This window comes from Babylonia areolata, chromosome 35, assembly GCF_041734735.1.
Source record: "Babylonia areolata isolate BAREFJ2019XMU chromosome 35, ASM4173473v1, whole genome shotgun sequence".
Lineage (NCBI taxonomy): Eukaryota > Metazoa > Mollusca > Gastropoda > Neogastropoda > Buccinidae > Babylonia > Babylonia areolata.
The window spans coordinates 9,295,685-9,307,508 of NC_134910.1; the positions used below are offsets into that span (position 1 = coordinate 9,295,685).

Genomic DNA, 11,824 nt, shown 5'->3' on the forward strand with positions numbered 1-11,824 from the left:
CTTCTCAAAGAAATCTTGTTGAGTGTCCTGTACGTGCATATGCCTCCTCCATGTTCCTGCAAAACCCCTGTTTTACAACTACATCCAGAGTAAAACGAAAAGTTTTCCTGTTTCTGGGACAGACCTGTTTGGATGACTTAACTTTGCTGAATGACATTTTGCTGTTGGATAAATTTACCTGTGGATTGGTGGTCCGGTAAGGCTATAATTCATGCATGATCATTTTTTATCATACTAACAGCGTTTCATTGTAATGTTCTGTGTGCTTTTCTCACACCCAGTTTGCCCCTGACAGTAACAATACTAATTTTTCCAGGTAAATTCTAACACATGGAATGGGCTTGCAAGGATTGCTCCAACTGACTTTTTAGTGTCTATATAGACTATATACTAATCAATAGACACTAAAAAGTCAGTTGGAGCAACCCTTGCAAGCCTATTCCATGTGTTTTGTTGTTATGTGTTCTTACTCTGATTTTATATATATATGGCTAATTCATGTTCAAAATGTCAAATTTCCCCGGAGGAGCATGCCCTCTGGATCCCCCCCTCCCCACCCTTTTTTTTTTGGGGGGGGGGGGGGGGGATGGGGATTGTACCATGTTAAGCCTCGTTCTAAAGATGGGGGGGGGGGGGGGGGGGGAGTAAACAGTTACACTAATTGAGAAAATCCATGTCTGTATTAATTAGTCTTTTATTTTTGACACTGTTGTGGGTTCAGTCCACAGGGAAAAAAAATCCTCTTTTTTTTTCCAATTTCAGCTGCATTTTTTGTTGTCTGATTTTCCTCTTTTTTTTTCCTGCCTTGGTGGCATGCCTGATATATATATATTTGTATTTGTTTTTATCACAGCACATTTCTCTGTGTGAAATTCGGGCTGCTCTCCCCAGGGAGAGTGCGTCGCTACACTACGTACATACATACATATATATATATATATATATATATATAACATACACACACACACACACCCATGGTGATGGTGTTGATACACACACACACCCGACCCCTACCCCCCGCCCAACTCCCATCAAGTAATAATGATGATGATGATGATGGTGAGGACCATGACGATGACGACTGACGACGATGACGATGATGATAAAAACCACCCCAAAAAACAACATTTGTACAGAGTGGTCACGTCCAGTCACTGATCTCCTAATGGTGATGATGATGATGGTGATGGTGATGATATTGGTATTGATAATGATGATGATGGTGATGGTAAGGATGATGAGGATGATGATATTGGTATTGATAATGATGGTGATGTTGGTGATGGTGAGGATGATGAGGATGATGATATTGGTATTGATAATGATGATGATGGTGATTGTGAGGATGATGATATTGGTATTGATAATGATGATGGTGATGGTAAGGATGATGATATTGGTATTGATAATGATGATGATGGTGATGGTGAGGATGATGATATTGGTATTGATAATGATGATGATGGTGATTGTGAGGATGATGATATTGGTATTGATAATGATGATGGTGATGGTAAGGATGATGATATTGGTATTGATAATGATGGTGATGTTAATGATGGTGAGGATGATGAGGATGATGATGTTGGTATTGATAATGATGATGATGATGTTGATGACAATGTTGATGGCGATGGTGAGGATAATGAGGATGATAATATTGGTATTGGTAATGATGATGTTGATGACAATGTTGATGGCGATGTGAGGATAATGAGGATGATAACATTGGCATTGATAATGTCAATGATGGTGGTGTTGATGACAATGGTGATGTTGATGGTGATGGTGTAGATATTGAGGAAGATAATATTGGTATTGATAATGATGATATTGATGACAATGGTGATGTTGATGGCGACGGTGAAGATATTGAGGAAGATAATATTGGTATTGATAATGATGATGTTGATGACAATGGTGATGTTGATGACCATGGTGAGGATAATGAGGAGGATGTTAATATTGGTATTCATAATGATGATGATGTTGATGACAATGGTGATGTTGATGACGATGGTGAGGGTGATCAGGAGGATGATAATATTGGTATTGATAATGATGGTGAAGTTGATGACAATGGTGATGTTTATGGCGATTGGGGAGAATAATGAGGATGATAATAATGGTATTGATAATGATGATGCTGTTGATGACGATGGTGAGGATGATGATGATGATGATAATATTGGTATTGATAATGATGATGGCGATGGTGTTAATGATAGTGGTTTTGATGGTGAAAATGTTGGTATTGATGATGATGTTGGTGGTGGTGGTAATGATATTGATGGTGACGATGATGACGACGATGGTGATGGTGATGATGATGATGCTGGAATTGATGATGATGATAGCGATGGTGTTGATGATGATGGTCATGGTGATGATTATCATGTCGGTGTTGAGGATTGTGGTGATTGATGATAATGAAACTGACGGTTACAATGACAATGATGATGTTGACGACGGTGATCATGGTGATGTTAATGATGACGATGACGATGATGACGGCCAATGATGATGGTAAAGGTAATCATGATGATGGTTATGATGATCATGATGATGATGGTAATTATGATGTTGATGATGCTGATGATGATGTGTCAAGATGAAAGTGATGATGGTTGTGGTGATGATGATGATGGTGATGACCAGTGATGATGATGATGACTAGTGATGATGATGATGACTAGTGATGATGATGATGATGATGACCAGTGATGATGATGATGACAAGTGATGATGATGATGATTAGTGATGATGATGTTGATGATGACCAGTGATGATGATGATGATGATGACCAGTGATGATGATAATGACCAGTGATGAAAGTGATGAGGATGGTGATGATGATGATGACAAGTGATGTTGATGGTGACGATGACGATGATGATGATGGTGATGATGATAGTGATGATGATGATGATGATGACGATGATGGTGATGATGACCAGTGATGATGATGTCTGTACAGAGTGTTCAAGTCCAGTGACTTACCTCCCTGGGAACGTGTCCAGCCCACAGAGGCAAGGAAGGTCAGTGTCTCCATGGTTACGAGTGTGTGTGTGTGTGTGTGTGTGAGAGAGAGAGAGGGAGAGAGAGAGAGAGAGAGAGTTGTGTGTGTGTGTGTGTGTGTGTGTGACAATAATAATAATAATATTTATATAGCGCTGAATCTTGTGTAGAGACAAATCAAAGCGCTTTCGCACCAGTCATTCACACGCACGCATTATAACTCTAAAACTGGAGAAACTGAAGACAAGGAAGAGGCAAGGGAAGGGAGGCTATTTTGGGAACTTGGACCGTTGGAGGTGGGTTTTAAGGCCAGACTTGAAAGAGCTGAGTGCGGAGATTTGACGAAGCAAAAGAAGAAATTCATACCAGTTGCAAGGTCCAGAGACAGAGAAAGAGACAAAACAACCAACCAACAACAACAACAAAAAGTCTTGCATTCTATAGGACTCAAAATAAGCAAGTTAACAAACAACGACAAGGGAACAACAACAATACTCCCCCCCCCCCCCACCTCAGCCTCAACTGTGTGTCGTTGTACGGGTACATATGTCAGTGTGTTTGTGTAAATACGGCATGTCAGTGTGTTGTTGTGTACACATGACATGTCAGTGTATTATTATGTACATAATCATGACATATCAATGTGTTGTTGCTGTGCACATATAATGACATGTCAGTGCCGTGTGTTGTTGCCGTGCACATATAATGACATGTCAGTGTGTGTTGTTGCCGTGCACATATAATGACATGTCAGTGTGTGTTGTTGCCGTGCACATATAATGACATGTGAGTGTGTGTTGTTGCCGTGCACATATAATGACATGTCAGTGTATTGTTGCTGGTGTGTACATATGACATGTCTGTCAGTGTGTTGCTGGTGTGTACTGACATATGACATGTTGTCGCAGTGTACTATATGACATGTCAGTATGGTTGCTGCTGTGTACGGCGACTACTGTGTGCCGCAAACTCATGATATGTCATTGTGTTGTTGCTGTGTACTATACAACACGTCAGGGTGTCGCTGCTGTCAGTTATACTGAAAATGCCATATCAGTGTGTTGTTGCTGCTGTCACTAGTGTCAGTGTACTGACACATGTCATGTCAGTGTGTTGTTGCTGCTGCCAGTGTACTGAAACATGGCCATGTCAGTGTGTCGTTGCTGCTGTCAGTGTACCGACACATGGCCATGTCAGTGTGTCGTTGCTGCTGTCAGTGTACTGACACATGCCATGTCAGCGTGTTGTTGCTGCTGTCAGTGTACTGACACATGCCATGTCAGTGTGTCGTTGCTGCTGTCAGTGTACTGACACATGCCATGTCAGTGTGTCGTTGCTGCTGTCAGTGTACTGACACATACCATGTCAGCGTGTTGTTGCTGCTGCCAGTGTACTGACACATGGCCATGTCAGTGTGTTAATTGTTGCCAGTACTGCTGTCAGTGTACTGACATATGACATTTTCCATGCGCTGTCACCGTGACTTGCTGCCGGTGCCGGTGTGTGCCGCCTCCCGGTCAATGATGACAGTTGCGGGTGGTGAACCGGAAGGTATACAAACCCATCCCGGAGCTGGAGGAGCTGAAGCAGGAGATTGGCAGTTACAGACCTTAGACGGACCTCAGGGTGAGTGACCATGAGCTGCCTCATTTGGACACCGTGAACACTTAACAGACCCTCAGTGGACCGGCCAGTTGCATTGCCCGGGCTCCGCGGACGGAAGAGCCTCGGCCTAGTATGGTCGTAGCTGACCCCGCTATTATTAACTGTGTGTTACAGTATGGAACTGACCAATGGCGTAGTTCGCGGGTCAAAATAGGCATGATTTAGTCAGTCACGTGTGACTGTCAAAAAGTTAGAACGACAAAGCAATGCAACTGGCTCCTCGGGAGAGTTCCGCTGTGTGTCAGTTCTATCTCCGGGATCCGTTCGCAGTCTTGCCGTGCGCATGCGCCGCATCTAAATTCTCTCTCTCTCTCTCTCGCTCTCCCTGTGGCAACTTTTACTCCGCGAAATCGCTCGTGCACACTGACACACACACACACACACACACAGAGTTACCTACTTACATGCACACACACACACACACACATATATATATATATATATATATAATTCAGCTAAGTGTCATTTACTTCATGTATTTGTATCTTAAGGTTTCAGTGCATTAGACATTAGAATTTATTCTATGATATTCTTTTCACTCACACATACAACTGACACACACACACACACGCACGCGCGCGAGCACACACGCACACGCACGCACGAATACTTTGTCTAAAATTGAATGCCGATGCCAGTGTTATTCACACTGTGACTGTCATCATCAACCTGATACTACTATTATGCACCATTGGCAGCGTGTATGTGTGTGCAGGGGAGCTAACTGCAGGGAGTGCTGTGCAAATTGTGTGAAAAGGTGACCTCCCTTGCAACCGTCCATCGCACCTCTTCACCACACCAAATGTTGGGGGGAAAAACAACAACAAAAATCAAAAACAGCAACACACACATTGTCCATGTTTGGTCGATTGTTACTGAATGTTATGTACTTTAATGTTGATGCTATTGTACGACCAGTTCTGCCAAAAAAAAACAAACCCAAAAAGTTATCATGTAAGCGGTTTTTTTTGTGACTTCTTGTTGAAACAGTGACTAATATCGGTACTGAAATAAACTGGTTTGTTTCAACGTGAAATGAATTAGTGTGGGGAATGTCAGTTTTCTTCACTCTGTCTGTTCGTCATTCTGTCTGTCTGTCTGTCTGCCTGCCCCCCCTCCCCCCCCCCACCCCCACACCCCACCCTCCCAATCCCCTCTCAGTATGTGGCTCTCCCTCCCCCCTCTCTGGCTCCCGCTTCTTTCTCTCTGCCACCCCCCCCCCCCCCACCACAACCCCCTCTCTCTCTGCCACTCCCCCCCCTCCTACACACACACACAACCCCCTCTCTCTCTGGCTCCCCCCTCTTTTTCTCTGCCACTCCCCCCCAGCCCCCTCTCTGGCTCCCCCTCTTTCTCTCTGCCACCCCCCCACCAACACACACACACAACCCCCTCTCTGGCTCCCCCCTCTTTCTCTCTGCCACCCCCCCCAGCCCCCTCTCTCTCTGCCACCCCCCCCTACACACACACAACCCCCTCTCTCTCTGGCTCCCCCCTCCCCCCCCAGCCCCTCTCTCTCTGCCACCCCCCCCCCCTACACACACACACAACCCCCTCTCTCTCTGGCTCCCCCCTCTTTCTCTCTGCCGCCCACCCACCACAACCCCCTCTCTCTCTGCCACCCCCCCCCCCTACACACACACACACACAACCCCCTCTCTCTCTGGCTCCCCCCTCTTTCTCTCTGCCACCCCCACCCCCCAACCCCCTCTCTCTGTGGCTTCCCCCTCTTTCTCCCTGCCCCTCCCCTCCCGCCCCCCCCAACCCCCTCTCTCTCTGCCCCCCACCCCCCTCTTTTTCTCTGCGCCTCCCCCCAACATCCACCCCCTCTCTGTGGCTCCCTCTCTCTCCGACTCTCTCTGTCTCCGCCCTCTTTCTCTCTGTCACCCCCCACCCCCCCAACCCCGCTCTCTCTCTCTGTCTCCCCCCTCTTTCTCTCTGCCACCCCCCCCCCCCTCTCTGTGGCTCCCTCCCTCTCTCTCTGACTCTCTCTCTCTCTCTGTGGCTTCCCCCTCTTTCTCTCTGCCACCCCCCTCCCAGCCCCCTCTCTCTGTGGCTCCCCCCTCTTTCTCTCTACCACCCCCCAACCCCCTCTCTCTCTGGCTCCCCCCTCTTTCTCTCTGCCACCCCCACCCCCCTCTCTCTCTGGCTCCCCCCTCTTTCTCTCTGTCACCCCCCTCCCAGCCCCCTCTCTCTGTGGCTCCCCCCCTCTTTCTCTCTGCCACCCCCATCACCCAACCCCTCTCTGGCTCTCCCCCTCTTTCTCTTTGCCACCCCCCACTCTCTCTGGCTCTCCCCCCTCTTTCTCTCTACCCCCAACCCCCCTCTCTCTCTGGCTCTCCCCCCTCTTTCTCTCTGCTCCCAACCCCCAACCCCTCTCTCTCTGTCTTCCCCCTCTTTCTCTCTGCCACCCCCCTCCCCTCCCTCTCTCTGTGGCTCCCCCCTCTTTCTCTCTGCGCCTCCCCCCCACCCCCACCCACTCTCTGTGGCTCCCTCCCTCTCTCTCTCCGACTCTCCTCTCTCTCTCTTTCTCTCTCTCGCCGGCTTGGAAGCAACTGTACTGGCCGGTGCTGACAACGGTAGTCATCATGCTTTCATTTCTAGTGCGGGCACTGAACAGTGCGATACTGGACCGCTGATGTTCAAGTTGTTACGTATTATGTTGGTGTCTAATAAGGAGAAGAACAAAACAAAAAACCAAAAAAAATCGGCAAGAAAGATATGGTGCAAGGGACACAAATCCTTCAGCGTCGAGTGCGATCTCAATTATCTTTCGTGGTTCATCGTTGGGTGGTCGTATGTTCGTGTGCGTATGTGTGGGTGGGTGGGGGGAGTTTGTGTGTGTGTGTGTGTACACGTGTGTACACTGAGCATGGCCGATTTTTGGTCTTGTGTTATTTTAGTCAGTTGCATTCTACTATGTATCTTTCACTTTAAAGCGCTGGACTTTCAATCTGAGGGTCCTGGGTTCGAATCTCGGTGCACCTGGTGGGTAAAGGGTGGAGATTTTTCCGATCTCCCAGGTCAACATATGTGCAGACCTGCTAGTGCCTGAACCCCCTTCGTGTGTATGCGCACGCAGAAGATCAAATACGCACGCTAAAGATCCTGTAATCCATGTCAGCGTTTGGTGGGTTATGGAAACAAGAATATACCCAGCATGCACACCCCCGAAAACGGAGTATGGCTGCCTACATGGTGGGGTAAATAAAAAGCAAACAAACGGTCATACACGTAAAATGTTACATGTCTGTCTGAGTGTGTATGTGTGTGCGTCTGAAATCTGATTGAATGACACAGGAAACGAATGATGAGCGCCCAGTGGCAGCCGTCAGTCGGCTCTACCCAGGTAGGCAGCCTCAAGTCGTGTTCGCTGTGTTACGACTCGTCACGAGCCGCCCCCGCTTGCGGCTGACAGGTTGTTTAGATAAAGCCGGCTCCTGGTGTAGTCGGAATGTGTGTGCCGGCGATAAGAAAAATGGTAAAGAGTTGGGTTTGCGGGCAGTTCGCAAAGCTCTCTGCTTCAACTTATGATGAGAGTTCCCAGTTTGGCTGAGTATAGCGGCCGCCATGTTGTTTCTAGAACCATAGCAACGGTTGTTCTGGCGATTCCAAAATAAGATTTGTCAGTGCTCATTGCTGTTGTAATATTGTGGGAAATTTGATAAAGTACGAAGTAGTAAAATAAAATACAAGTATGAAAATTTGTCTTAAATTGATCAGAATTCGCCATAGCAGCAAAGAAACTAAAAACAATATTCCGATATTGTAAAGAGATTTTAGATTGTCCTTCCTGCAAATCCTGTCTACCCCGCACGACCACGTGTTCATTTCTGGATTGGATTTTCTTTGAGATTTTGCACCGTTCGTATGCAATCACGCTGACTAACTTTACTTGAAAGCTTCTAGATTTATCTCCTTGACTGGTGTGACAAACTTCGGCAGTGTTTAGATCGTTCATATTTTCACTGGCAGTTTTATCGTTGTGTTGTATTGCAAAACAGTAGTTTCATAACTGAATTTAGTGGAACTGATTGAGTCAATTTTTAAAAAGAACTTCAGCATTTCATATTTTCATTTGTAGTAGTTGTATCGCTGTATTGGCAAAGCAGTGTTGTGTCACAACTGAAATTAGTGGAACTGATTGAGTCTCTTTTTTTGTATAGATTATAATTTCACTGATTTGTGTAAACATGTTCAGACCAGCTATGCCATTCCAGTGTAACATGTGCATTCCTTACATCCAAAATCAACAGCAAATCATTCATCATCAACTGCAAATCATTCACAACTGAATCAAACCATTCAACATATGCATCAAATCAACCAACAGCAGCAGCAAACCATCCAACGTCTGCAGCAAAGAAATGACAATCAATCCCAGTTACTCCAGGCTGGACAAGAAGAACTTGGAAGCATCAGGAAACAACTAGAGACATTGTCAGCACAACAGGAAACACTCAAATCCCATAGCAAGCAGTTAAAATCAGAATTACAGGCAAGGACAATCTATAAAGCAGAAAAACCATACACAGACCTGACTCGCTCATCTAAATATAGAAGAAGGAGAATTGAGAGTGTTCTTTGGGAAATATTTAGGGAAAGTGCTGGAGACTATGACAACATTTCTATGAAAGTTGAATTTAAGGATGGAACAGTATTTGAGCCAAACAACATAACCATGCCTTGTCATGGTTATGATAATGATGGTGACATTGAGGATGAAGAGGAGAAAAATAACCGAGAGAAAAGTGAGAGACTCCTCAGACTAATAAGTGTTAAAGATAGACATAGGATAACCTATAGCGCCCTTCAAGCGCTAAGGACGGGTGCATTGCTGAAGGGCATCCCACTAGTCAGGGAGATTAATCTGGAAGCTCTTCGCCTGGGGTCAGCGCTTCAGTTGATTCCTATTCCAGGGGTGAGTCTTATCCATTATTCAGTTAATTAATATAGAATTTTCCCCCTCTTACTTTAAAAAAAATTTTTTTTTTTAGATTAAATAAAAATCTTTTTCAGTACTAGTTTCTCTGAGTACAGAAATTGCTGAATGTATGCTTTTCCAGAAACTTGAGCTTCACCTTTAAGTTTATTATTTCAGATGTGAGTATCATGACATAATTTCACTCCTCTTATGACAGCAACCCAACTTCCTAAGTGGATAGTGCTCACCTACCATGTCTCAACCAATGATGATTATTATGCATGGAAGTCAGAACCTCCCACCCCCTTCCCTCCCAAGCCCCCTTATTTATTTGTTATTATGTATATATAGTTTCAGTTTACAAATCCTCTGATTTTCTGACTGCTTCAACTGTTTCTCAGTCTATTAGCTTTACCCTTTCAATTGGCAATCATTTTTCACTGTCAGTAAAATTACGCAGAGCAGGAGCCAACAAATGACTTTTGTTTATATGTTTATTTCAGATTCAAAGTGGAGATGGCTGCTGTCGAACTCTGTCAGAACTGATAGAGACAGTGATGGATCTGCCAGAGAACAGATCCATGCTGGAGACAGCAGCTGACACTGTGAATCTCACATTTCGTTTCGCATGCGACAGTGCCAAAATTACAAGGCACAAGAATTCCGTCAGAGGGGTGATAAAACTCATCCCAGACGTCTGAGGAGAGAGTACTCCTCTGATGATGAACACACTGTGTTCTTGTGCCTGGGTAAGTAAGCATGCCCAACAATTCACTTGTGTAGGTGACTGTCTGTTTTCCGATACTTATGTTCCCAACCTCCATACTGTTCACACTTGGACTTTTTGCCAACAGTTCTGTTCTGTACAGGCTTTCTGGAACACTGGCCTCAGTAAGTTATAATACTATTAGTATTACCACTGTTAACTTTATTTTTTATACATGGTTTCTCCCTTACCCTGGTGTTTTTGCTGAAAGAGTATGCGTACAATGTGTGTTAGTGTGTGTGGTCTTGTGTGTGTGTGTGTGTGTGTGTATGCATGTTCGCCTGCGCGTGCGTGTTTCTGTTCTTTCTACATTCCTCCTCGTAAAATCATCAACATCGTCCTTGACAAAGTGAAAACACATGCAAACGTTTAGTACATCGTTCGATTTTCTCGAATAAGTACTTCGCGATTTTTTCAACTATTATTTCCTAAAAATCTAGAAAATTACCTGATGGATCTGACATTTGATGTGTATGGATCGAACGTAAATTTCATGCTTTTCACAGGTCTTAAATGATACATTTTCAACATCTTCGCAATCCTCCGGTGAGCCATTTTGGATTTGTGCTGGGCAACATAACTCTTCTTCACTTCCACAAATATGAATGAGTAGCCTCCCTTGAATATGGGGACACAATCGTCTGCCACGATGTCCCTGTATTATGACTACGGAAAAAGTAACGTGGTAAGGTCTGGTCAGTCATAAGTTCAGAATTTCGTATGCATCAAACATCAAAACTAGCAGTGATATAATCGCGCTTTTTTTTTTTTTTTTTTTTTTCGTTATAAAGAATTTTAGCCATATGATAAACTTAGTAAAAAGGCATATGACAGTCCAACTCGATCTGTTCCTTCGTTTTGTTGCTGTTTTTCTTCGTTGTATTTTTTATGCAGTTGCGTGAAGAAACCGTAAATATTTTCATCATTCTTAATTTAAATCAGTGATTGTGATTACAGTTTGAATTCACTAAGTTATATTCTATTTTTGCATTGTCCCCATGTGAGACATGATACGTCATTTTTTGCTTTCCTTTATTACTGAGTTGCCGGCCGTGTCTCAATGGCAGCGTTACTGCAGCAGCCGGATTGGTTTGTGCTGTCTTGATATCAGTTTTCGCTATTCCGACATTTATGTCTATATGTGTCTGTCTCAGTCTCGATCTGCCGGTGTCTGTCTCGATGTACCGGTTTCTTCTTCTTCTGCGTTCGTCAGCGATGGGCTGCAGCTCCCATGGCCAGTTCATTGACACCGTCGAACTATGTACACGAGTGGTCTTTTACGTGTATGACCGTTTACACCCCGCCATGTACTGAGGCAGCCATACTCCGCTTTCGGGGATGTGCTTGCTGGGTATGTTCTTGTGTTTCCATAACTCAAGTCGGCGAACCTGCCACCGACTCGGAACGCTGACATGGATTACATGATCATTGACGTGTGTACTATTTGAT

At 44.8% G+C, this 11,824-nt stretch overlaps 1 protein-coding gene across 2 annotated transcripts in view; it reads left to right on the forward strand.

Moving 5' to 3' along the window:
• LOC143278112 (normal mucosa of esophagus-specific gene 1 protein-like) overlaps positions 1–5,634 on the forward strand; it is a 12,032-nt gene extending 6,398 nt beyond the window's left edge. The window contains exons 1-4 of one of the 2 annotated variants that reach the window (XM_076583143.1): positions 1–196; positions 2,980–3,040; positions 4,551–4,646; positions 5,401–5,634. The exon at positions 1–196 is cut by the window's left edge and continues 309 nt beyond it. In XM_076583143.1, coding sequence (XP_076439258.1) covers positions 51–196; positions 2,980–3,040; positions 4,551–4,634 — 291 coding nt within the window. In that variant the 5' untranslated portion in view covers positions 1–50 and the 3' untranslated portion in view covers positions 4,635–4,646; positions 5,401–5,634. The remainder of the gene's footprint in view (positions 197–2,979; positions 3,041–4,550; positions 4,647–5,400) is intronic. The other variant, XM_076583142.1, reaches the window with a different exon arrangement.
• Positions 5,635–11,824: the final 6,190 nt, after the last annotated feature.